This window comes from Caloenas nicobarica, chromosome 11 (genome assembly GCF_036013445.1).
Source record: "Caloenas nicobarica isolate bCalNic1 chromosome 11, bCalNic1.hap1, whole genome shotgun sequence".
Classification (NCBI taxonomy): Eukaryota; Metazoa; Chordata; class Aves; order Columbiformes; family Columbidae; genus Caloenas; species Caloenas nicobarica.
In genome coordinates, this window is record NC_088255.1 from 18016948 (window position 1) to 18044161 (window position 27214).

A 27214-nucleotide genomic window follows, 5' to 3' on the forward strand; every position below is an offset into this window, starting at 1 on the left:
CCGGCTGTACCGCCTTCCCCCCCGCCCAGCCCGGGCCGTTCCTCAACAGCTCCCTGCCCTGCCCCGGTGTTCCCAGGCTTCCCCCCTCTCTGTGTGCAGCGTTTTGCCTGTTTGGGACAAGCACAGGATTTAGTTTTGGATTACAAAAGCGATGGAGCCGAGGTAATTCAAACTGGGCATCTTTCTGCCCAAGCTCAGGGTTACCGTGGAAGGAAGGTTCGTGTAGGTATGTGTAAAATGACTTGCTAAAAGTGGTGGTAGATTAGAAAGGACAGGAATGAAATGGGTTAGATGAGTTGGGAAGGACAAGGCAGTCGTGATAGTCTGAACAAAGGCTGGGAGGTGGGAGGAGAGCGGGCAGGTTCCCCGGGGGATGTGTGAGAAGGCGGCGAGGAGGTCCCTGCAGAGTCGTCTGTGGTGAAAAGCATGGGGGATGGTGTTCTAGTTTCTCACACTTGGGATGAAAAAAATCCTATCGAAAAGCTCAGTGGAGAAGGAAATGGCAAGGAGCACATTCTGTGTGTGTGAGGAAGCAGTCGGGGATGATCTACGGATTACAGGTTTGAGTGACATAGACAGAGATGCGATTAACATCGATAGCGAGTGTGGGGTTGTAGATGGTCACAGAGTATCAGCCCGTTGGAAGTTTACATGGATAAGTAGTTCAGGAGGCAAACTTGAGTTAAACTTCATCTGCTTCAGAATTATCAATAAAGAGGTGAGGGAAGAAAAAGCCGTCTCAAATGGCTGTGAAATATCAACAGAAAAAATAGGAATATCCTACAAAGAACTTGTTAGAGAAATCCCACAGAGACAGAGGGCAAGAAATCAGAAAATAATGATGTAGCAGGACAAGGCATGAGGTGAGATAATGTAATTTACTGTGTCTAACGGTGGTGAAGTCAGAGACAGACTGATGGTGGCATATTTGAAGGCATTTTGTTTCCAGAGACCTTGTTAAGAAGAATTGTGCTGCAAAGCAGGAGTCAGCAAGAGAGCATCCCTGTTGGAGCCGATGAGCAGTGGAGCATAGGGGTGGGTGTGTTTACGAGCCCTGTGAGGAGGCCGGAGGAAGAGAGGGGATTAAATTCTGTTAGCGTTAGGGAAGGTGAAGGAGTATCTTGGATGCAGGTGGTAAAGAAGTACCTCATCTTCCCTTGGGTAGAAAAGTGATCTAAAAATGGCTTAAAATTTTATAATCTGATTTTTTAGGATTATGGTAATTATTTAATCTAAATACTCTTTGGGTTTTTGACCCTCTTTTTTGAGCTTAACATCTTTATTGCCTTAAAAACTAGCCTTGTCAAGTATTAGCTGTGTCTTGGTTTGTATTTGAAGAGCTCATCATTGGGTCATGAAGGCATTAGGCTGAGTATTAGGTGAGGCAAATTCTGTTCCTTGTTTTCCTGGAACTCTGCTTTGCTTTGTCCACAGAGCTTGTGCCTTAGTCTTCCTCTGTCTTCATACATGTCCGTCTGACGTTCAGTTATGCTGGAAGTCAGATCTTTCTGAACGTTGTGACAGGATTCACAAAAGTCATCCGGTCTGCAGGCTTTGCTGCCTGATATATCCCATTTGCACGTGCAAACAGCTCCTCTGTTTGCTCAAATAGTTGTGTTAGTGGCACAGAGAAACAGCTCTGCACCCTTCTGAGCTTCCTTCCCAGTGACTGGTGTGTAACTGCTGAGGGACTGGGTAGGCCCATTATTCTACTTAGATGTCTAAAAACATCTCATTGCTTGGACAGGACTCGCTGTGGGTTGAGACAGCAGATGGACCCACCATTCTAGGTGGTTTTTTTCTGTCTCTAGAGTGTGACATCTGAGTGAGTTTGAGAAGTTTCCTGACTGGTGAAACCTCCTTGGGCTTTGCGATGCTCTGAGGTCGGCTGAACAAGCTGTGGCACGTAAGGCTGTTGATATCCCTGTAGCAACGCTCGCGGTGCTTTTGGATTCTCAAATAAATTATTCCTTTAACATAAGGTTTAACAGATAAAGATCCAATACTACTTTTATGTAAGAGGTCAGTGTCAATACAGATTAAGCCCAGAAGTGAATTGTTAACTCTAAGCGGGGGAGAGGGAGGGACAATATAGGTTTGCTTTGTGTCTGTCAAATCAGATTTCACATCTGTCTCCTTCCAATATGGAGAGACAGTGCCTCTGCTCCACCAAAGTTCTTTGGGAAGCAGTGCTGTAAAATATTTGTGTGCTACTTATATTGTGGATAGCTAAGAAATAAAAAGGAAAATGAAAGAAAGCGAGACTAGAATTCAGGGGATAATATAATTAGCTCCCAGCTTTCATCCTCTCTCACTGGAGGTTTGTATCTGCTAAAATCACTGCAGCTCCTCAAATTAATTGTACATCCCTGGTTATTCTGTGCTGCTTGCCCAGGTTATTGGAAACAGAAAACAAACGGATTGAGGAAGAATAATGAAAATTTATGGTTGAGATTTCCTGTGCTCTAAAGTCAGGATTCTCAAAGCTTGATTATGGTTTCCCCAGCAGCTACAAATTGTGATACTGAGGGAAAATATTTGAGTAACAGAGCTAACAACATAGTAATGCAAAATGCAAACATGTAAGAAACCCAGTACAAGCTGCTTGTGGAAATATAGTTTTGATTTCATGTATATATTTTAATATGTAAAATTTGGTTGCAGTATTGTTTGAAGTCTTTTGTATTTAATATATTCTCTCTTGAAACTAAATTATTTGGTTAAATGGAAATTTGTGACTAAATATGTGGTGACCATAATTCAAGGTTAATATGTTTTCTGCCACTGAAACTCTTAGAACTCAGATTCATGCTGATTTAGTTATATAAGCAGAAGGTTTGTAGTTCTGATACGTAAAGTTAAATATGCAAATTTTCTAACATCAGTGAGAATCTTAAAAAAAAAAAAGGGGGGGGGCTGCTCTGATTCTTTTTGAATAGCAACTGTCAACATTTGAGCATAAGTTTCTACATTCAGAAGGTAACAAATCGGGATGGAAGGGACCTTAAAGATCATCTAGTTCCATCTCCCCTGCTGTGGGCAGGGACACCTTCCCCTAGACCAGGTTGCTGAAAGCCCCGTCCAACCTGGCCTTGAACAATTCCAGGGACGGGACATCCACAGCTGCTCTGGGCAGCCTGTTCCAGGGCCTCACCACCCTCATGGGGAAGAAGTTCTTCCTCATATCTGATCTAAATCCACCCTCTTTCAGTTTAAAGCCATTACCCCTTGTCCTATCACTACATACCCTTGTAAAAAGTGCCTCTCCAGCTTTCTTGTAGGTCCCTTTAGGTACTGGATAAAATAAAATGAGATAATTTCTTTTACTTCCCCCCGTCGTATGTAAGGCCCAAGCCATATCACATCCAGCAGAACCTACTTAAAGGGATTAACTGATTTCACCGTTTCTTTTGATATGATATTGAAAATTGTTAAATTGGGTATATGTGAGAGATCTGTTTGTCATATTTTCCAAAGTCCCACTTAATGGCTGTGGTTCTGAAGCAATCTGGACTTGGACAGTGTTTCACAGGTTCGCTTTCTAGCTGCTGTGGTCATAGCTAAGGGGTTTGGGGTTTATCCTGTTAGTGAAGCGGATATGATGCTTTTCTGCAGCACTTCAGACTGTTGGTAAAATCTTAATGTCATAAATCTACATATATCTCTGAAAATATCTGTATTAAAGGTTATGGAAGTGCTTTCCAAATGTCAAATGTCATCCGGGGGCTAGGACGCACTGTAATAAGCCAATCTCCGAGGTTTTAGACCTCACCTTGTAAGAGCAGATTTGGCTTTGCTGGTGCAAGAGCCACAGTGGATCCAAACCAGGGAACCTGCACACCAGAATCTTCTTTATCTGGGCCGTTGGGTCGATCTGTTCCTGGCTGTTTGATCGCCTGTATAATGTTGACGTGGCCTCTCTTACAATTTTTAGGCAACAGAAAAAAATTGTTTTTCCCCCCCTTAGGAGACAGAGCTCAGATGAAATCAAAAGAACGATAAAGTTTGGAGGAGAAAAAGAAGCTGCAATTGGTTTCCTGCTCTGCAGTTTGACAGGGCATTAAGATGTCCGTGGACATGAACAGCCAGGGTTCTGACAGCAATGAAGAGGATTATGACCCTAATTGCGAGGAGGAGGAAGAGGATGAGGATCCGGGGGATATTGAGGATTATTATGATGGGGTAGCTAACGACGTGGAGCAGCAGGGAGCAGATGCCTTTGATCCAGAGGAATATCAGTTCACCTGCCTGACTTACAAGGAGTCGGAGAGCACTCTGAACGAACACATGGCCAGCTTGGCTGCCACGTTAAAGGTGAGGAAAGGTTTCTGCATTAACACAGGGGTAAAATAAGTCTGTGATTGAAAAGGCAGATACTAAGCGTACAGTTTGAAATAAAACCTGTGGTGTTGCTTTTATGGGGGGTTGGAGGAAGATTATTGAAGGTCTCTGGTTCAGAACTGACTCAGATGTTTAAAATTGTTCCATACTGGTTCTGGGGCCTGAAAAATCTTCCTTACCGAATGTCGATTCTTACAATTATTTTGTTTTACAGAGCTGAGCTTCATGACCAAAATTCTTGAGTTATAACTCTTTGCATTAGCACAATAGAAAAAAATACAGAAAAGAAACAAACCAAATCATAAGTCATGTAGAGTGGTGCACCTATGTTTGATAAGATAACTGACAGATAGGAAGACATGCTACAACTCTGTAATTCTAACAAAAACATCTTTCTTTGTTGGTTCTGAGAGAATAATCATAGACTTTCAAAAAGACAGATCAGCTGTCATGCTGGGTATTAACCCTACTGTTGCAGTGACAGCAATTAAAGTACAATGAACTTGCCAGCTCTTGTAGTGACTAATTCATTGCAGAAGAGTCCCACTCCAAGGCAGCTCCATGGTGTTATGCTCAATAAGACTTTTGTGAAGTTTTCTTTCTCTTCGTGCAACTGATTACTGTAGCACAGACTAGTAATAAGAAGTGTTTCCCTCTTTGCGCTGCCAATGTGCTCCGGTGCCAGTGCAGGTCAGAGGAAAGCAGTCTGGAAGCTCTAGGTGTTGATACTGGGTTGAAATTATGGATACATCTACTTTGTAACAGGTCTCCTAGCACTAGTTGTTTTTTGGAACAACCCCTGAAAGCAGGACTGGTGACCACAGCTTATAAAAGCCCAGTTAGATGGGGTTTGATTCCTATTCATTTGGTCTGAATCAAACATAATTTAAAAAAATGAGAGGGTGAGAGGGATCCTTACCTGCACATCAGAGTGTCTTATAGAAATAGTGTAACCTTAAAGCCTGAGGACTGCAAAGCCTATGAACAACAGGGTCTAAAGTGCACCCACACTTTTTGCTTTATCTCTAGCTGATTTTGCTGTCTATTGTGCTTGTTCCCAGCATGCAACACCTCAGAAAATGAAGTTTTACTCTTTCTTGACTGTTAGACTCGTGTCTGTGACGACTTCAAAATGTGCAGTTCAAGCTCTGAACACCCCGTGTTCCCGACAGGGTCTAAGAAGGGAGGCAAAAGGAAAGAATAAGTGAGAATAGTTGGTCAGCACTTTTGATCCAGCTGCCAGTTGCTCTTGGTTCTTAGTGATTAAGTAAAGATTTGGAATGGCTTTTCTGCTCCTTACTGTTTGCCTTCAAAAAGGTGACCCCTGCCATATTGTTCTCTTGAATTAAATTAAGGAAAGCAATACTTTATTTAGTCTTTAAAATCAGGCTTTGAAAGTTAAAATAAATTTTCCAAGAATTCTGAAGGTCTCATTGAGCAGATATTGTAGTTGACCAGATAATATCAACCCACTAGCATGAATCTGGCCCCAAATACGACCCAAAGAGAGAACATTTTAGATTCCTTGTATATCAAGAATATGCCTGCATATTTGCTTTTAAATGAAGTGCTACACATTTTGGTTTGTGCATGAGAAGTTAAAAATAAATTTGGGTAGAAATGTGAAAAACTGTGATCTTGTAAGCCACATGTGAAGTCTTTAGCTCTTGAAGTACCACATTAACTCTCTATTCACTAGCAATGGTGATGCAAGAATTGCACTTTTCTTGGAAATTCATTGTCTGTCAGGAGCATGTGCTTTTTGTTTCCTGGCACCCCTACTTACGATACTTCAGCAACCCTGTTTCTTCCTTCCCCTCTCTTCCCCCAAGGAAACTTGTCATTTTCTTAGTTTTCTGAGACAAACTGGAGTGGAAAGAATTTGCATTGAATTAATAAGCATAGAGAAGAAGGAAATTGAATAGAACATGTTGAACTATTTGTTGTCATTATTTTCCATTGACTTAATGGATGTGAATAAACAGGGACGGACTTTTGTAAGAACCGTGTTAACTTTTTTCCTCTAATTTGCTTGAGCTCTAGAAAGTTGTTGGTGGGTTTTTGCTTTTTTCTTTTGAAGGCTACCTTTTGTAATGTCTTGGGTTTTTTTGGATAATGGTGATTGTTCTTTTGGAGCACACTAGTTCATTTTGTTGATTCCATCTGCTTTTGCTTGTGTTTTTCAGCATTAGGTTATATTTAAGGCAGAGTGGTTTCCCCTGACGGGGAAAGATGAAGGTAAATTAAAGACTGTCTTTAGGAGGTGTAATGAAGGCAATGCCTGACATGGTGCCTGAGCAATTTGCTGTTAGAAGTGAATATACTAATACAATTCCCTAAAGCAAAGAAAAAAATTAATGCAGTAAGTGGGCTCAGAGCCACATTTGAATCTTCTTCCACTGTGTATTGTCATTAGGTGATTCACTTTCTGAAGGTTAAATTGGGGGGATGTATATTGAGTGTGGGTTTTTTCCTCCGTGACATATTGTCTACATGCTTTTAAAAACTGAAACAGGTATTCAGAGCTTTAAGTCCTCATACTTGCAATCTGTACTGTTCTTAGCTGATACCAGTCTAAATAACTAGTATTTCATCTGCTCTGCTCATTAACTCTCAATGTTTGTTTTTTAAACTGTTTTGTTCAGCTATTTCAGGCTGATTGTTGAATTCCAGTTTTCTTACAAGTGTTGAGGTAAAGAGTGATCTTCCTTGGAAACCCTTTTGGTGCCTTTTCTCATTCCTCCTGAGTTACAGCTGACATTGTTCTCGCTCCTGAAGCTGAACAGACGCCTGAAAAAACGTCGTGTTGGCTGGCTAACTTCAGGTCAGGTGTGAGCACCCCAGATACGTTTAAAAGTTTGAATACAACATCAGAAGAGACAGATTCTTCAACAGAGCACTTGTTTGTCTACTCCAGGTATAGACGAAAATCAGTTAAAAACTTAAGTTTGACAAAAGCGTAAACCCAGCATGTAGGTAGATGTATGCCCTTGCGTCTCTTCCTGTCATAGGAAACTTCTACCTTGAATTCTTCTGACTTGCTGTTTATCAGGTGGAGGATTCTGAATAGAAAAATGAGTACAAACAAGGTGTCAGTAGGTACAACCAGCTGTGCTGTGTGGCAGGTCTGCAAGTGCAGTCGTGGTTATCCCAGAACCATACAGAAGATACAGGGACTTCGTAAGTGGTACTTGGAAAGTTTCTCCTCATTTTGGTTTTAGTAAGAACTGTCAGTAGATCCTTGCTTTCCAAGAAGAAGAGGAGGAAATATTTGCTCCTTTGTTAGTGCTCTTAATCTGGAGATCTGTTTGTGGAGGGTCCAGTTCATACCCTGACTAAAATTAGGATAGGCTGTCTCTGTTGAAACATGCCAGAAGAAAATCTCAAACTAACATTATCCAAAACTGTGATTCTCTGACCAAAAGGCCTGTGAATTTAAGCAGATCACTTTTAATTCCTCAAAAGGTCACTTGACCAACAGTCAACACTTGTTAAGGACAAGACTCTTGAAAGCAGAATGGCAAGTATTACCTGCAGACCAGCAAAGGAATTTACAACAGTTCTTTTTAAGAAGTAGATATAATTATAAAATCCAATATCTTTCAAAAACAATGAGTTAAAATTGTATAGTGATAAGTTTATTTTCAAGGTAACTCTGTCAAATCATCATTGAGTGATTGCAAGTCCTGGAGTGGCAGCATCAGCACATGCACGCAAACAGTACGATACTCGACAGTTGTACAAACAACGTTGACCCTGTCACTGGCGGGCAAGTAAGTGTATGATGATGTCATTTTAGTTTTGTTTGTGAATGACACTTCCTGGCTCTGCTGAGGGTCTCCGTACAAGCCTGGAATATCTGCGATGTTCCAAGTAACTGGCAGTAGTTTCTCTGCCTCAGTGATGAGGTGGATCTTTTTAGTTTTTACCAAATTCTTTAGACTGGTGATCTAAACCTTGATCTTAACACCTTTACTTTAGGTCTTTTTAGAAGCTGATTGTCAGTCCTGAGGAGGCTATTTCTGCACCTAGAAGGTAACAAGGAAAGATAGTCGTCATGTTTTACAGGCAATTTATACCGATGTAGTCTTTCCACTAAAACCAAAGGAATTGCAAAACCCAAGAACTTGTAATTTTTAGTTTGCTAATGTGAGTAATCTCCTAATATTTACCAGACAGCTAAAACTTACTTCCCTTGCTCCTTGAAATAACAGCTTGCGGTGTGTTGTCTTAGTCCTACCCTGCAAAGAATAAAACTTGGTAGATGCAAAAAGTATTTGATGTTGTGACATAGGACTGAATCTATTAATCCATGTTATCACGGCTGATCTTTCAGAGATAAACCAGTTTTTCATATATTCTTGCTCACCTTACTGGTGTCTTGTCTTTTAGTACAACCAAATTAGTTATTTGCTCATAAAAACACAGCCCTCTGAAACTGTTGCGTGCACTCAAATTGCGCTGACACAGGCCAGTCAGTTTGTGGAGCTGCTCGGTGAACGCTGGCAGCGATCCTTTGCAAATACCATCTCCAGCAGATCCGGAGTCATGTGCGTGGAGATTGGCAGCCCCTGCAAGTGGCTCTGCCCGAAGGAGCCGGCGCTCACAAGATGCCTGTTCGATGCCATCGCAAAAAGTCTGTCCAGAGCCAGATGTCAAGATGCCGGCGTGTGTCCCCCCTCGTGCTGCTGTGCAAACCGCAGCCACGCGTGTGGTATGGGGTGCTTATCGGGACAAACCTGCTGTGTTGCGTAGTCGTCCTTTTCGATGCCATAATGACTTCATGGAACTTATATGCAACATAAAATGGCAGATGTAAAAGACTGGCTGAACCGAAGTACCTCAAGTACAGGAAAGGTATTAAAGCCCTTTGAAATATTAAAATGCTTGTGCCTAAGAACAGGGTTTCAGAACTTTGTGTTCACAGTTAATGTCCATAAGAACCAACACTGGTAAATTTTAGAATACGTTAATAAGCAGTTAATAAATACTTAAATATCGTTTATTAGAAATGGTAGACCCTGATAGGCAAATTTGACTTCTCCACAGAACCGCCATGGTACTGTTTGGTGTGATAACACACTATTGCGAAGTACCTGTAAACCCTAGATTAGTCAGGAATGCAGGTTTATATCTGTATCATGTTCCGTGTTTTAATATCAAGCCAACATTATGTGGGGCATCCAGTCTGAAGCTGTTAGCCTTAGGAGCACACAAGTTTGGGATGCACCTTTGTCCTCTACCTACTTTTTGTTCTCAAACAGAAAGATCTGGGAAGTTCTGCTATATGAAAGCTGTGTTGTTGCCTGCTAGGTTTAGTAGTGTGTTAAACATCAAGAGGACATGAATATCTCTGTAAATGTCTTCAGCGTGTGCTTTATTTTGGCTCTTTTTTTTTTTTTTCAAGTGTCATAAGTTTTTGTAGACTTCTGGTTAGCAAGATAAGAGAGCTGGCTGGAGGGCCTGGACCTTGCAACCTTGTGACAACTTCATAAAGTCATTTGAGGAGAGAAATCAGGTTTTTTTCCTTAGTGCCTAGAACTGCCAAAGTTCTCAACTTGGTTGGAAAAATGAGCCGTAAATGTGGAGGGTGATTATAGCCCACACATTTCTTTGTGATTCACGCCTTAAGTATATCTTACAGCCAGTATGACCCTGCAACAAGCAAAAAAAATGTGTTCACAGCTGTTGATGGGTATGAACTTGGTGGGAGGTAGAGGCAAGACACAAGTCGTTAAAAATGCCGAAACAGTCTTCCAGTAAGTGTTCCATGTTGCAAGCTTACAGCTGGACAGCGGGATTGCAGGAGCAGCATGAAGCAAGTGCGGTGCCAAGTTTGTGTGCTGAGCCTGTTGAGGACGGCACGGCAGAGATGAGCTGTTCTGTACCATGGAACACGGTTTTACAAAGCAGATGTCCCTCCTCTTCATCTTTTGATAACAAAAGAAAAATGCTCTTCGAAGCTGGGATTGTTGAGTCGAGGACTGTGATGTTTGGAGCTGACTGGGGATTACTCGCTGCAGAGTCACCAGAGTGCCCTGCTCTGCATGTGTGCGCTGCTGCGTGTCCTCAGCCACCGCTCACCATTATGTGGATCCAGGTTATCACCTCCATGTGCATCCTCCACATCCTCCTTTCTGTCCACCAGAAGGAATTGTCCCCATCTCCCGTGTTTTGTCACTGGGGCGTGTTGCGGGGGCTGCGGCAGCGCGCAGGGAACGCGTTGCAGCACGCACGGGGCGTTGAGGCTCTCAGACCCTGCGCCACGTTGGAAAGAAAAACTCCACTGAGTCCAGCTGGGGAGTCTCCTGTCAATCTCCTATCCATGTGCTGTCTTACAGCTTTCTTGCTGCGTTTCTTTCGCTCTAAATCTTTCAAAGAAGGAATCTCATAGCTATTTTGTAATAATGCCTTCTGGCATACTATCTTTCTTAAGTCTGGTTTTTTTATTTTTAATTTATTTCTGAATCTCCTCAAGAGGAATAGCCTAACAGCTTGAGAAATACGTATGTTGAGATTTCCTAGCTGAGTCCTACTGATCCTGTTTGTTGGCAGCTGCAGCTGAAATTGTTGCTCTCCTGTGTAGGAGAGCAGATGGATTAAAGCAACATGTAAGTGCAAAGAAGGAGTTAGAATTTAACCCGAGATCCCCTTTTTTCAGCGTGTGGCCAACTAGGCTGTGCACCGATGGCTTCACAAACCTTGTGTATTACACCAGCAGTATTTGTCATTCCCAAACTGTGCTCTGTCTCCTAAATATGCTTCTAATCTTGTAGACTGACACCAGGTCTCTGCGTGCCGGAGGGTGAGTGACGGGGTGCAGATTAAAACCCTGTGATGAAGCAGAGCTCATGTAGTGCTCTTTGTCAAAACCTTTCCATGGTATCGAGACTGCAGCTACAGACTCTAAATTGTGGCTTTTTTTCCCGGTGCAGCCTGAACTCTGTAATCAGGAGAGTGCCTGAAACGTCAGCCAAATTGTAAGCGATGCTGTGAGGGAAACCTAAAGATGGAAGACTTTTTCTCACATTTTTTTTAAGCTTGGCTGAATCCAGTAAAAAAAAAGCAGGCTGTCTGATTTTTTTGCAGCTGTGTCTTTTTTTTTTTTCTTTCTGATAAGTGAAATTAGTTTGAGTTCAGTTTTGAAAACAGCCTTTTAATGCTCAGAAACCGGTAACAGGTGCAGAGGACTTTGCCACAAGACTTTGCACACTGGGGGTGTTTATGGCAGGTGATGTTAATCACAGCTCAAGCCCCTGCAGCCTCGTGAGTTTTCTACTAGGACTGCATGTTGGAATTCTGCTTAAAAAAGGGGTAGATCAAACCAAAGAAGAAAATGTGGTCCAAAAAAAGCTTTTTGATTGCCCTTTTGTTTCTTCTTAATTCTTGATATTTCTGCAGTTTTCTGAGAAATCCTGCAGTAAAAACAGAGCAGTCAGGTAGTTTTTCCAGTGGGGTTTGGAGGGAGTCAGATCTACTTTGCATATGAGAAATTAGTGTAAAATAGTATATTTTCCATTTGTGGGTCACTTCCTTTACCTCAGTATCCTTAAGTAAAGCATGTCTGAAGGTATTTTTTTCTTCAGCAAAATTATTTGATAGTAACACCTCAGGAAGAAATTGTACTTTCTGTTCTCTACTGCAAATGCAATTCAGTCTTCTATTTTGCCTGTCATTTCTCAACAGCAGCAACAATTTCAGAGGGTCTTGCTCTGTGTTTTTACTGTTGTAAAGAATTTAAGAGTGTGTTTTTAGAAGTTTTGGTGCAACACACAAATATCTTCCCAAGTTCTTACTTGCCTTGTAGAACTAACAAAAAACTAGTCGGGATTAAAAGAAAGGCTTCTCAATATTAATCCTATTTGCTTAAATCTATTTGTATGAAAACCTTTGATTGGGATAAGCAGAAGAAAAGGGAGCTGTATTTCTTTATGCCAGGTTTGTGTTCATCTCAGCCAGATATTTCAGTGCAACCCCGATTTAACAGGAATTGTCAGCGAAGCCACGGATGTCAGCTCCAGCCAGATCATAATATCTCCAACTCATTCTGAATTGAATCTCTCTGAGAATCATATGGTGATTCTTGTTTTAAATTCCAGATACCCTCTCTCTGCAAAAGCAAGGATGGAAACACACCTTCAAAAAATAGGCCATGCCTTGGAGAAAAGCGAAATGAATTCATGAGATATGTATGTGACATAAATATACATGAGCAATTTCTGTAGAATGTAAGCTCTACAAAAGACAGTGGTTTTTTAGCTTTTGGAAACATTTCTGTCTGAATTAGCGACTGTCAAAGTGGCATGGTTGAAAAGATCTTCTCCTGTAGAGAAGAGGTGAAACTTCAGCTCTTCAAACAGCTTATCTAGGGAAGCAAGTTGAGCCGTAGTTGTCTTAGAGCTCTCCAAACCCAGCAAGGTACCTGCAGAGCTGCTTTGCAAATTCTTTTGGTATTGTTTTGTCCTGGGGAGTGCCAGACTCTCACACTTCAAAAGTGTGAGAATTTTGCTTGTCTTGGAAAGTAAAGAACCCAGGAGATAAATGGAGGTAGAAATAAAAAGAAAAAAAGAAATACTATGCTCTCTTTCAGAAAATGAATAGATGTGCATTTAATGTGATGGCCTTACTACTTTGTTCTACTTTCAGAATCTTTGTCCAGCACTATGTACATTTTTCAGACTTTTTTTTACAACTCCTGTAGTGTCTTTACCTTGTGCAGAGCAGCTGCCTCTTGGCACCTTTCCTGTCTGCACAGACACTGCGCCTCTTGTGCGGTGCGGCGATGAACCTCAGTGTTTGGTGGCCTTTTCTGGCAACCAGCAACCTTCCATCAGTGGGAAGTCAAAAATAAGCTGCTGGAGGTTTGGAAGAGGCTTCTGTGACTGAATTCCTGTTTTGAGGTGAAGCTGGAAATTGCAGATTGGATGAGATCTCCTGTCTCTTCAGCTTTGCCACCCCATTGTGAAGAAAGAAGCCTGGTCTTCAGTCAGAAGTTTTCCAGGTTCAGATTTGGACTGAACTGATCTTTGATCTTAAAGTTTTAAACTGATGGTGAGAAAATGGGGAAATGAGAGTGAGGGAAAGAAAGTTTTTAGTATGACTGCTGCTTTCAGCTTTCATCTTCTAAGCTTTAATAAATTTAATCACAGGTAGAAGAGCTCTGAAGAAGTCAGGCTGTGTAGAAGCATTGGGACAATTCATCAGTTGCAGACAAAAACTGAAATAGAAGTGCAACATCTAGAATATACATTCCCTTCTGCACTTTGGTCTGTAGAAGTATTTTACTGCAATGACCTGCAAGACACCGAATGAGCTATCTCACCATCTTTTGGCGGTCTTAGTACTCTGAAAAGAGAATAGGAAAGTTTAAGCAAAGCTGACAATTCATTCCAGGCTTGTTTTTTTATTTGTTTTGTGTCTGAGACAAAGCATTATTACTCCTGAATAACCTGAGATTCTTCTGGCACCCAGTGACTGACAGGGGACTGAATTGTAGCTCTTCCTGAAATATTTTGTAAGTTTGAGATCTTTCATTGTGTGAAACTTCGGGCTGTGCAGGAAATGCTGTATCGGACAGTGTGCCCGAACAGAAACCAAGGTTTGTTTCCTAAGCTGCAGTGGCTGTGTACAGCGTGGGCATTGATGTCTCCTGGCTGAACAGTTCAGCAGTATCAGCTTCTGTACTTCGCTTCTCCAGTACTGTAAGGTAATAAATTATGTACGTATGGACCCAACTTCTGATTGCCATGGGTATTTTTCTGTGATCAGCATGTTTTGGCTCCTGCTTACAAAGGAATACTTCAATTATTCTGGGGTGTTACTGTGGAAGAACTGGCTGACTTGGTACAATCATTCACTCATTGTGAATGCACAATCACTGAAGAGTCCGGGGAGCGCTGCTAATCAATAGAAGCAGGCTTTTGTTAAACACTTGTTTTCCTTCTCATGCTTGTTTTCTTGAATCTCTCCAGCAGTGTTGACCCTGATGTTGTTCACATTTGCCTTGCTGCTGGTGAGCAAGATGTAGATTGTAATGTGATGAGGCTCCCCTCAGCAGGCACGGCCCCAGCCTCATAATTTACCTGCTCCTCTCTCATCCCTCTTTCTTACAGTCTGAAAGTTATTTATCTTTAACGTGTAAGAATTAGCACTTCCATGCCAAGCAGACTCTGGGTATGTTGCTGCAACTGGCTGACTCTGGGACTTCTTTTTTGCAAGATCGCATGCCCTCCAGTCAGGTAGTATCAAAAACTTTTCTGCTTCAGGGCTTTTCTGAAGGTGGACTCATGTCATGAACCTGGCTTTATGAATTGAAAATGTTTTATTCTTGGGAGCTTTTATGATGAAAGTAATAAAGTTAGCACTACACATGATCCCATCAGTGCTTGCAGTTGGAGCAAAATAGGAATGGTAACAGAAGCTTTGTTATTCTTCTAGATGTCTTAATCTGGCATCTTTCTGGAGCATTAATTCCACATTTTGCCTGCCAATTTGACTCAAAAGCATTTGGTTCTGTCAGGGTTAGGTTTCAGAAACGTATATGCCAGTATTTGTATTTCTCTTTCTATACATCTTCATTCTTGAATGTACTTGGTTCCTTCTCTGGGAACAAGTAACTTCATGGAGTTCATGGGGTCATGATGCTGCACCTCAGGCTCTGAAAATCCAACTGAAAAATACTACTTTTTGTATGTTGCAGATGAACTTCCCATTTAAATCTGGTGGTTGGTTTGTTTTTTGTCAGGATGGTAGTTCTTCCTCACTACTACCGAGAAATAATCTCATTGCTGTTAGAGAATGATTCATTAGCATGCGGTTTGCATTTGCAGGAAGCCAGTCTTGTAGGGACCACATTCCTGGTGCTTGTTTGTTTTACAAAGGCAAAGTGTGGATATCTTCCTTGTATGAGCAAGTCAGAGGTGTCTGCCTGGGTCTGCCAGGCTGGAGGCTTAAGAAAACAACCCATGCGGGACCAGCGGTGGCATTTCATCACCGGTGATTTGAGGGAGGTGACATACCAGATCTTAACACAGCACGAGCTGATGCTTTGATTCTTCTAGAAAAAAGGATTATTTGAACGTTTAAAATTCCTATTATTGCTGGGATTTTTTTTAGTGGCCAGCAAAGTGGGAAAATCGGAAAGTGGAGGTGGATAAGAACAAATGAGAAACGCCGGCTGCATCGTGTGTTGGTGCTACGTGGGTTTAACTCGCTGAACCAGCCGTCCAGCGCTGAGAAATGCCTGTGCAGGAGCGGGGCAGGATCGTGTGGCAGGAATAGGTCAGTTGTGTTGTGTTGCGAAACTGCACCTCTTCACTGGGGCAGATTTAGATGAGTCATGGATTTTCTGCCCTGAGGTGTGCAGAGCCTGGCTGGTTTACAGGAGTGACCATCGCTTGTTTTTCCTTTCAGGCTGTGTATCTGGTTTACTAGTACATCGGATCCTGTGATTCACTTGTAGCAGGATTCAAGAAGGCTTATGGCTTTTCAGCTGGTGATTGGGACTGACGGCTTGTCTAGGGAAAAAAGGGAGTTCTTCCTGAGGCTCGGACAGAAGGAGCTGTGTTTTCTATATGTGTAGTGGAGAGAGAGTCTTGCAGTGTGGGAGGTAGAGCCCTTAACATCAGAGCGTGTCTAAATGCAGAATGTGCAAAGCACTGGGCTTGCCCAGGTGCTTCCTAGCACAGGGAGGAGTGAGGAAGGGGGTCGGGAGTCTTCCAAATCCCCCCCCGGAAGGAGTGTCTTATTTGCAGGCGACCTACTTTGTTTGAACTCCGTGAGCCTGATAAAGGCATGAAGGGGTCGAGAGGCAGGGTGAAGGTCCAGCAGACACCTGTGGTCTTGGCAGGTACAAGCCTTTTTGTGGCAGCAGACCAGTCTGGTTTCTTTGGAAATAAACTAATAGGCAGAAGCAAAGGAGGACTTGTTTGCTTGTATCCTTGTAACATGACTTTAAATGTCATGTTGCAGTATTCTAGAGAGTGCTCAGGCTAGCACGGGCTGCGCTGGTGCTTGCCAGGAGTCCATGTAATGCAAGCAGCTCTGCTCCCTGTCACGGTAGCTTTCCATCTTCCTATTCCAGGTTAGCGTGTAACTTTCTTCTCAACAGTGAAGACTTGGGAAAATGTTTTGGTTTTTTTCCCCCCGCACCCTTTGCTGTTACAACATGCCTGCCTTGCAGCTTGTTACTGCTTCTCCTGCTCAGTAAGTGGGATCTGTCTGCCCCGTGGTGCCAACTTTGCACATTTATCAAGGACCCTGATCCCGTTTGGTCTGGGCCTCTCAGATGGCCATCACAGAACTGGATGTGGGGCTTCCATGAGCAGTGAAACTAACGCAGTGAATTCTTCATTCCTTCTTCTCCGAGTTGTTATGACTAAGTATGTGAGATAGTTGGGGTACAACCATGCTTCATATATATTGCAGATGCACTGACTGTGAACCTTGTGTCTGGTAGTGTAATGGGAATTGAGTATCACTGGGATATTGTACTGAGTTTGTACAACTTATTAGTCTTGGAAGAAGATCATACTCCTAAGCAGAGTTGTGGCTTCAAAATATCCCTAACTTGACTTTTTTTTTTTTCCCCCCACCTAGGTATCACATGCTGTCGCAAAACTAGTATTAGTTAGTTTCCACTGGCAAATCTCAGAGATTTTGGAAAGGTAAGTGTAAATAGTCTTTCCTGTGCTCCGTGCTTTGCAAGAATTCTCAGCGTGGTCCATAGGTGTCTTTTTAACAAGCGTCTTTGAACCTGAAAGCAGGCCACACAGTCCATTCCAGGGAGCAGGGGAAAAACACTGTTTTGTTGAGGCTGCATTGTCTGTAAGACATTTGTAAACAGGGAGAGAGTATCGCTGGCAAATGTCTTTCAGTCTGAGTAATTATTGTCATGCTGGGAACACTGTAGATGCATTTAGCTTAAACTTTGAGATAACAGATTGACAGTGCTGCATCTGTATTTATTTATTTTACCCAATATATAGATAACATATCTTCTATTTTGAACAAATGAGCCCTAAATCATAAAGGAGCACTGAACTTCTGCTGATACATTCACAGTGGGTTTCATTCACAGTGGGTGCCTTGGTACAATCTGCAGTTACCCCAGTGGTACATTCACATTGAAGTTTTTTCTCTTCTGAACATACGTGATGCTTTTTTCCAAGCTGACTAACGTTTGGAGAGCAGGGGAAGATGGTGAGAGAGAACTGGGAAGTGCAGCCCCTTTGTTGCTTGGTCAGTGTCACCGTAACGGAGTCCTCCAGCTGATTTCAGAAAGAGAGTTCAGACTCTGCCCAAACATATACGGGAAGTGTGTCAGGAGGCACTGCTGTCTGGCAACCTCTCCAGTTAATACTGGCTCAGAACTGAACATTGTCTGAAAATAGAGAACATACCAGCCTGACTCATTCCGCTGTGCCAGTTTTGGCCCTGTAGCCAGCAACTTCATCCAGAGCACGTATGGGAAATGCATCTCATGTATGGATATTGTTGCAGCATCTTTGGTTATCATGCATCCTGTGAAAGCTTTTCTCTGGGGAAGGTGAGATTCCTACATAGCATCTCAGGGCAATTCTGCAGGTTAGCTAATGAGATTTAAACAAGAGAAAGTTTGGGGAAGGGTTTACTTCTAAAGCTACAACTTTGCAAGTTGCTCTCCAGTTGATTTGGCCCTCAAACTTCTGTCTTGGTATGAAGTGACATTGCCAAATGAAAGCTCCCTCATACAACTACAAAAGTGCTAGTGGGGAGGAAGGATTTACAGCATGGGCACAACAGTGATACCACTATTTCTGAATTCATTGAGATATAAACATTCTGGAATGGAAATCGCAAACAGCAAAACACATTTAATTCTAAAGCTTTGTATGCCTAAGGGGTGATAATCTGTCACAGAATAAATACTTAACTAGATAATAGACTGGAGTCAAAGTGAGACCTAACCAGGATAGCTTCATTTTTATTTTTATTTTTACAAAGGGATAGGAGGCAGACAGGAGCCTCACTGGAGTGTATTATAATGGGAAGTGGCTTAGGACTGCTCTAGGAGTGTGGATAGAAAATCTCAGCTTCAAAAATAATGTTTGTGGGGGAGGGAGAGAGTTGTAGAAAGATACTCATCGAGGAGCATGAGAGAAATGTTACTCCATTACTGGGAGAAGTATTGTTTCTGTTTCTGATTTTGAAGAAGCTCTCAAAGTTTTGTTGATGAGAGTTCAGCTCATTATGTGAAGAAGCCTCACACACGATGCATTTCCACTTTCCTTGTTGAAACCTACCCTACCGTTTGTGCAGAGCCTGTTATTTAATCAGGTGAGAAGGATCAATTTAACAAAGCAAAATGTCTTCAGAAATCAATGTGATCATTCTTCAATTGCCTTTTCAGGCACAAGTCTAATGCTGCCCAATTGCTAGTAGAAGCACGAGTTCAGCCCACCTCATCCAAACATGTAAGTATGCTCACTATTTTGGTCCGTTCCCTTGGCAGACACCTCCAACCCACCTCGTCAGAGGATTGCATTACTGATGGCATCATCTGTCCCGTATTAACCCTCTGCAAACTCAAGTCCAACACCCTAACTTAGTGCTGCGCTTACTTTTTAAATGAGAATGCACTCAAGAGGTGTCTCACATTTAAATACCAGCTTTGCTATTGTCTTGCAGGTAGTGTTCAAGAACTATTTGCCTTAAGAAAATTAAGCTCTTTTAGTGTGAGTGATGGTACACGATGGAGGGAGGAGAGTGCATGGGCTTGGCTACTTCTTCCAATTCTGCTCTCTGTAAAAGACACTCAAGGGAAACTCTGGCTGCACAGAGTGAACAGAGCTTATCTGTGCCTGGAACAGAGATTTTTTAAAAATTTTTTCTTTTCCTGAGACGACTGTTTGCTGCACTGCTCTGCTCAGAGATGCTGAAGCCAAATCTCCCAGTGGTGTTGCTGCTGAGCCAGTCAATAGTGACATTTGAACCAACAGCTTGTGTTTTGCAGCTGGGGCTACACAGGTCTTTATATTTTTTTTTTTTTTTCCCTCCCCTTTAAATAGAAACTTCCTGTTGCATGTTTACAGGTTTCATTCACAGTGGGTGCCTTGGTACAATCCGCAGTTACCCCAGGAACATGTTGCCATGTGTCAGCTTTTGAGTGATATTACATCTGGGAAACACTCTTTGGGTTAGGGGGTAGGGAAGATTTTAAAAGCCTGATTTGGCATCTGAGCTGACTCGTAACCAGCAGAGAGTGAAAATGCTGAAACAGCTGACAGGGTAAGCTTCATGGACTCAAAATAAATTGTCTCCCTAGATTCCAGAAAAAAAAAATCTCTATTTAGCATACCTGCAAATTAGTCTGTGTATTTTAAGATTTGTCCGAATCTTGTATCAGCTGTCACTTAAGCACTCTCCACTGCAATGATGATTTCATTTTGGGAAGAAAGATATTACAGTTAAAAAGTTAGTTTAAGTCTTAACAAACTCAGTTTGCTAGCCAATTAGTTATAGTCTTTTTGTACCAATGCAGAATGATGATATTTTGGGGGCAGATGCTCATACTGAGTCTGTAGAATAACTGCCCTTATAGGGAGAAGCTATAGGGCTGAGCTCTGAGGGCAGCATGCGAAGGTTCATGGCGATGTACATGCTGTTCAGGCTGCACAGTTGATCGAGACAATCAACGCAGTTGCAGACTCGGTGAAACTTGTGCTGCTCCGTAAGTGAGACCACCTAGAACAAAGTCGCATTATTTCCTTTTCCATGTGCTCATGCTACAAATTGAGCTCTGTTGGTCACGCGGCTGTGTGTTGTGCTGCTGCTCCGCGTCTCCGGCATGCAGAACCGGGTCTGGAAGCAGCAGCTGCCTCACACAAGCTTCTCAAAGAGTAGCAAAGGTTTTTGTAGGTAAAAGGCCATTATATGGCTTCTCTGTGAAAGGAGAAATAGGATCACAAAGTCCTGCTAACAGCTTTGTTGGGCCTTGCTTTGGATGGTGCTGTGCTAGACCTAGATCTTCAGGTCCCGAGGGTGAGCCGAGACGTGCCGAGGGCTGGATCTGTCATCTGGGGATTAGCTCTGCGTTCCCCAAGGGGAGATCCAAACTGCTTCCCAGGGGTTTGGTGAAGCAGCAGCCTAATTATGCCTGACTTGAAACAAACCCTCTAATCCTTTTCAGCTGAAGGGATGATGCCTGCTTTGCCAAATGTAGCATAGGCAGAAGATACGAGACGCAAAATGATGGTCTGTGAACTCCTTTTTCTCTCTACATAAACACTACGCGCTGAACCTTGAGTTGCCTCTCCACTTACCAAAATCCATTGTCCAGAAAAAGGGCACTGCTAAGCCTGCTTCCAGCTGTGACAGCTCTCCAGGGCCTGTGGAGCAGCGACAGTCTGGCCCAGCTAACAGAATATCAGTAAATTCAGGGAGGGACCAACACAACGGTGTGTTTCCTCATTTGTCAAACAAGGCAAGAGTAAGAACCAAGAAGGTAAAAGATGAGTTCTAGGTAGCACTAGATTAGAAGCAGGAACTGTTCCGTGGCTGCTGTGTTCCATGAGATTAGAGGTTCATGAGAAGGACCAAATGTCGGGGTGGTGCTGAACCCCAACACACCAGCTGCTCATGAGCCTGTTCTGGCCTGGAGCTCACCTGAGACGATTGTCACAAGGACAGTGATGCAGGTGCCTGCAGATGGGGTGAAATGCGCTGGGAGAGCTGGGATGCTTTCACCGTAACGCTGATTTCTCTCTCTGCCAGGCAATGGTACATTCCTCCCATCACTGCGCAGTGTGCATGCAGTTTGTGCGGAAGGAGAACTTGCTCTCTCTGGCTTGTCAGCACCAGTTCTGTCGCAGCTGTTGGGAGCAACACTGTACGGTGCTCGTCAAGGATGGTGTCGGAGTTGGTGAGTTCAAGGTGGTGCTCGGTTCACATTTGCTGTGTTGGCCGTTCTGGTGATGACTGGTTGAATTGGTTTAAAACATCTCAGTAATGAGAAAATAGAGCATGGAATGAGTATTTGTGACAAACTTAACTTGAACTAGCAGTTTTACCTGGATCCCTGGTTAGTGTTGGCATAGCCATCAGGAGAGCACTACTCCTGCCTAACAAAACATGCAAGTCCATAGATCCATTTGCCATTTTTCTCATGTTGTGATCTCAAGAGCATGACTGTAACAAGTTAGAAGCTGCAAATCTGCTGCATTTTGAGTTTGCATCTCTCATGATATGTTGCTGCCCTGCCCCTGGAGTGCTTGTGGATGCAAACATCTGTTCCCTTTGTGTTGGGTAGAAGCCAAGAGCTGCCAGGAGTTGCTTTGGGCTTTTCCTAGCCTGTCCTTCATGCTGGCATGGTAGTAACATGCAATTTTCCACTTCAAGTTTCTGACCTTGTGAATACTGGTTGAAGCACTTGAACACTGGTTGAAGCTGGTCCTGGATGCACATGTGCCCCGTCATCTTTCAATGAAGACGGCTGGGCTTCTGCTTTTCAGCAGCCCTGGTAGATTTGCTTCACAGTTGTGTCTCTCTTATCACAATAATAGATGGCACCTAGTAAACTCTGTTGAATGCTCTCTGTGCGTTCGCTCGTTGTAAGTTGCACTGTGCTAAAGTGTTGTATTTTCTTCTCAGGGGTCTCCTGCATGGCTCAGGACTGCCTGCTTCGGACACCAGAAGACTTTGTGTTTCCATTGCTGCCTAGTGAAGAGCTGAAAGACAAATATAGGCGCTACCTCTTCAGGGACTATGTGGAGGTATTGCTTTTTTTTGGTTTTAAAATACCCTGGGTCAATTCACCAATGACTTGCAGAAATGTTGTTTGAAGTGTCTTGCATCACTGATTAGAACTGCAATACCTGCAGCAAAATTGTCCCTGATAAACATGATGCGGCTGCTCCTGTAGGACAGCCTCGCTGACAGAATGCCCTCGCAGGTTGCCAAAGTAACTTCTGCTGTAAGGTCACGCAGTAACTCCTTGGCTGGTGTTTCAGTATTCTCAGTATGTTGCAGCTCAGAACTTCAAACTTCAATCTGAGTTTTAAAGCCTTTCTTGCTCTAGTGTAGAGGTTTTAGGTTCTGAAAATAAGTCTCTCATCTTAGTGTGGCTCAACTGAATTGGCTTGCTCAATAACATTTTACATGAGATTTTTTTGAAATTAAAGCAGCAATTGTTATTGTTAAATGTGCAGGAGTATTCTGGTAATTTGGAATACTCAAGAAGCAGTGAAAGCAGTATGAAAGAGGGATGTCACCTCTCTTCAATAAGAGATCATTTGGGAGGGAACAGCCACCACAAGAGAGCAGCTGAATACATTCTGTGGCTTAAGGAGAGAAAGGGGAAAGAGCTCAAATGAAGTAAAATTGCTTGTTCAGTGTCTCAATGGGGTCTCATGGTTGTGTTGCTGTGCTTGGTCTGTAACTCTCCATTTGAATTCCCTGTTCTAGAAAAGCTGTAAGTAACTAATGCTCCCCTTCCTAAGGGGGAAGAGGTTTATCAGCTTGGTTAGCTGAGACCTCGTGACAGTTTTCACTCCTTTTCAACAAGAAATGGCTGCCTTGTATGTTTTTGAGGATAACAGTGGTTAAACTTGAATAGATAATGCTCTTCCGCAGCCACTGCTGATCTTCCCACCTTGGTATGTTCACAGAGCCATTATCAGCTGCAGCTGTGTCCTGGTGCAGATTGTCCTATGGTCATACAGGTACAAGAGCCAAAAGCCCGGCGAGTGCAGTGCAATCGTTGCAATGAGGTCTTCTGGTAAGCAACAGAGAAGGTTAAAAGTCACGGCGAAAGTGTCTGCTGTCCTCAGAGCTACTCTGTTTGCTTTCCAACAGGTTCAGCGTGGAGAAGCATCTCAAATGCTTTGCTAGAGTTGTTTGTAACTTGAGTTAGCTCGAGTAATTGGACACCTGGGGTCTGACTTCTGCAGGTGGTCAGCTGTCCCCTTGCTCCCTGAACTCCTTGGGAGTTGGGTGTTCTGATAACCAGGGAATGCAGGGCTTGAGTAAGGAAAGGGTTACAAATCTACTGTTCTCATATTTTGGCTAGGTTACATATTTTGGTACAGACATAGTGACTGGTGTCTACTGGTATGGCCTCACTGCTCTCTGCTGGTATTGAGTTTTTAAGTTTATTAAGAGTATTTGACTCCCAGACTGTCTGGTGTGTTTTGAGGCACATGTGAGAATACATTTCTGCTGAATAGGGACACTGATAGTCCTTGTCTGACCTCAAGTGTGTATGGGACCAGAGAAAAAAGACTTCAGCTTGTGGGGCTGCTGAAGTGTCTTCTGCTCCTGGGTCTGCAGAATCACTGCTGCTGCAAATGTCTGTGGAGCGCAGTACTGGTTTAGAGGCTCAGCTTACTGGTATCTCCAGGCAAATGGCCTTAACTCAGCTGGGGCTGGTCAGGTTATGCTAATGCAGCTCCCTGGTATCGACCACTGGAGTCAGGCTACTTGTAAAGCCACTGGTATAGCCCAGGCCTCTGCAGTCGTGTTAGAGCAGACGTAGGTGGACTCTAGGAGGGATGTGTCAGCCCTCAGACACGCGGTTTGGCAGAGAAGGCCTCAGTTCACGCTCATCCTGACACCAGCTTCTGCACATGAGAGTGGGGATTTGTTGGAGCTCAGCCTTGGCCTTTGTGCTCTGGTCATACACAAGTGCATTTGCATCCCTTACCTTGGCCTTTCAGATTTTGGTCATCAGCAAAACCTCAATTCTAGAGTCACTTCTCAGAAATCAATATGTCTTTTTATTTTTGGTTTTTTCCCCCCGTTAAGCTTTAAATGTCGGCAGATGTACCATGCACCCACAGACTGTGCTACCATTCGGAAATGGCTCACCAAGTGTGCAGATGACTCCGAAACAGCCAACTACATCAGCGCTCACACTAAAGATGTAAGGATGAGCAACTGCTTGTGTTTTTTTGTCCTCTAGTCCTGCCTGGGAAGCAAGATACAATTCTATACATACTTAGCATTGTGTGCTGCTTTTTCACAGACTGTGAATTCTCACAGCTCCCTGGGGACTGGGGTAGAGCACAGCTGGGTGCCTTGGGAATGCTTTGTGTGGGAGGCCCAGCTGCCCTCCTGCCGTGAGGACCTGGTGGTCCTTATTCCAGACCTGTTGTGAATGTCTTGGGCAGCCAGGTGTGCTGCCCTCTCACGGGCAAAAGAATTGTGGCTGCTTTGAAACGATCAGTGGAGATGTATTTAAAATGGAAGGAGAGAGTGTAGTAGGTGCGGAGTCCGTACCAAATAAGGCACTAGTGGTGTTTAATCCTGAACTGCATGGAGTACTGTGAACTGGGAGGCGAGGGAGATAAAGTCTTGATTTGGCAAGGACAGCAAAATGGGGTAGATGAAGTCTGTAAATTAGACACTGAAGTGCTTCTAGGAGTTTTAGACCCAAGAAAAAGTAGTAGTAGTGCATATTGTGCACTCTAGTCTACTTACAATGTTGTATTTAAAAGTCGTAGATGTACTCCCTTAATCCTCTAGATTAGCTGTCTGCGGACTGGAACTTTTAATGGGTTTTTTTTTGATTTTGTGGCCTGATGTCAAACCAGTGCTGAGGTGGCATTTGTTCTACCATAGCCAATGACAATTGTGACAGTGCTAATTAGCTGCAAGCTTCAATTGTGTTAGCAAAGTGGGTACTTAGACTAAAGATCTTAAATTCCCTTCTTTCTCTAGAGAAGGTGCGATGGAATGTGACGGGATTGTTTCTGCCATGCTCTTTTGTAGAAGGTTCTGTTGTTTTGAGCATTGTCCTGGCATACATTTTGCTTGCCATTAAAAGCTATAAAAAGCAGCAAAACTCGCTTCATCCCTTGTACCTGTGCAACCCAAAAGATGTAACTGAACTTGACACTCCAGGACATCAGTGAAGTGGAGAAGTGAGCAGCTCTCACCGTGGTCAGCCAGGTTCTCTGCAGCTGAGTTGTCATCTGTTAGTGGCTAAAGGCGGGATAGAGTGCTGATTATCTTGTAGTACAAGTAGCTGTGAAAGCTACTGTTGTGTGTGGACTAATTACATCCCTCTGCCTGAGCAACTGCCAAATGGTAACTCAGGGAGACCTTCAGTTTAACACAGAGTAACAACAGCAAATTTGTTGAGTGAGCAGCCCAGTGCTGTAGTGAAACTTCCTTGGCTTTGCCTTTCTGCTTCCTTTTGAAATGGAGCTGTCAGGAATTGTTGGGGGGCGGAGTATATATGTTAATATTCTCATATACATGTATGCATACTAAAAAAAAAGAGGAGGTGAATAATCACGCAAGTGGTGTCCTTCTCTAGAAGGCTGCCAGAGACAGAGCTGGATCTAATAAATGCTTCTGTTTCCCCAGTGTCCCAAGTGCAATATCTGTATTGAAAAGAACGGAGGCTGCAATCACATGGTGAGCAATTCCCTGAACACATCAGACCTTCCTCGTTCTAAGCAGAATTTTTTTTTTCCCCGCTTTAAACTAACCGGTGCCTCCCGTCTCTTCTTTTTCAGCAATGCTCCAAATGCAAGCATGGTGAGTAGGACTTGGAAGCAGTTTTCTCTGCAGGGTTTGTTAGTGGGGATGTTCTCTTCTCTCTTTTTTTTTTTTTTTCTGATATGAAGACAAATTGTGAACATTGGCTGAAATATTTTTTCTCCCCTAGTAAAAGGTGAACAGGATGTGAATTACAGGGTTGTGTGTGATAGCATTTTTTTTTTTCCCCACTGGCTGAGATCTCAGCTGGGCTCTGATTCAGTGCTGGTTTGGCTCCCTCTCCCTGTCATGTCCATTGTATAGAGAAGTCTCCATCTCTGCCATAGTCTTAACAGTGGAGTCCATCTCCGAGGAGGGTATTATGTGCTTTCCATGTAATTTTATTTGTCATCAGCTGAAAATACTGGCAGAACTGAGCCATTTACTCAGATCAGCTTAAGTCCTTCTGCTTAGGGATGGAAATAATGAGCTTCAACCCAGATGAAACTACAGGAGCTGTGAATTGTTCTGCGTAACATTATCTGTTGGACTTCTCAGTCCACCCCTGTGCAGTTAGCAGCCTTAGTGTCTTTGGCCCATTGTGTGGCCCTACAAAATGACAGCCTGTTCTTGCACTTATCTTTTCATGGCAGAATTAATCTCTGTTGCCTTGGAGTGGGATAGCTTGTATTCAGCCCTCTAAGTTAAGTGTGCCACTAGGAAACATTATGGTATCAGAACCTTATTTGGAAGATGATTAAAGATTGTTGTCCTCTCTCGTTTCCTTTGCCTTGGGTTTCTCAGCAGCACTGGACGTGCTTTGATGGAGCTCTGTGACAAGGGTGAGCAGGCAAGCGCCAAGGTACCACGGTGACTAGCACTCACAAAGGCTGGTGAACTCTGGAAATACGAATTTCAGTCTCTTATTATGAGTAACACATAAGTGATTCCTACTATAGCAATTTAATCTCCATCTCTTTACCTTCCCAGTGGAACACTCACAGCCTTGCTCTGAAATCAAGAAACTGTCATGTGGGTTTTGCTATTGCTCTCTTTTCCCTACTTTCTTCCCAGTTCAGGGACTCCTAACTTGAAGCATCATAAACCACTTATATCTGAAGTTACCTGGGTAGTTCCCTCCTCGAGATAATTGCTTTATTCAGCCAGAGGTCTGCATGGGGCAGTGTGCCCGTGCTGGGGAGGATGCAGCTCACAGCTAAGACTGCAGCCTTGCCTCTTCTTTAATCGCGAGTGGCAGCCTGTGTAGAGCGCAAGTTCCGTTCTGCCTATTGCTCTTGGTGTACAGGGCACAGCGCTTCAGGATTTACTTTCCATAATTGCACAGGAGGCTGTACAATGAAAATCTTCAAGACAGCTCGTTTTTTTGGCTCACAATTGTGTTCCGTTATGCAAG

General features: G+C 43.2%; 1 protein-coding gene across 2 annotated transcripts in view; it reads left to right on the top strand.

Annotated features, from left to right (window-relative positions):
• The window catches only part of ARIH2 (ariadne RBR E3 ubiquitin protein ligase 2), a 32649-nt gene that overhangs the window by 680 nt on the left and 4755 nt on the right, over positions 1–27214 (top strand). Inside the window, exons 2-10 of one of the 2 annotated variants that reach the window (XM_065642775.1) lie at positions 3968–4314; positions 16939–17006; positions 18731–18794; positions 21094–21241; positions 21970–22091; positions 22986–23095; positions 24121–24238; positions 25687–25737; positions 25839–25860. In XM_065642775.1, coding sequence (XP_065498847.1) covers positions 4066–4314; positions 16939–17006; positions 18731–18794; positions 21094–21241; positions 21970–22091; positions 22986–23095; positions 24121–24238; positions 25687–25737; positions 25839–25860 — 952 coding nt within the window. In that variant the 5' untranslated portion in view covers positions 3968–4065. The remainder of the gene's footprint in view (positions 1–3967; positions 4315–16938; positions 17007–18730; positions 18795–21093; positions 21242–21969; positions 22092–22985; positions 23096–24120; positions 24239–25686; positions 25738–25838; positions 25861–27214) is intronic. The other variant, XM_065642776.1, reaches the window with a different exon arrangement.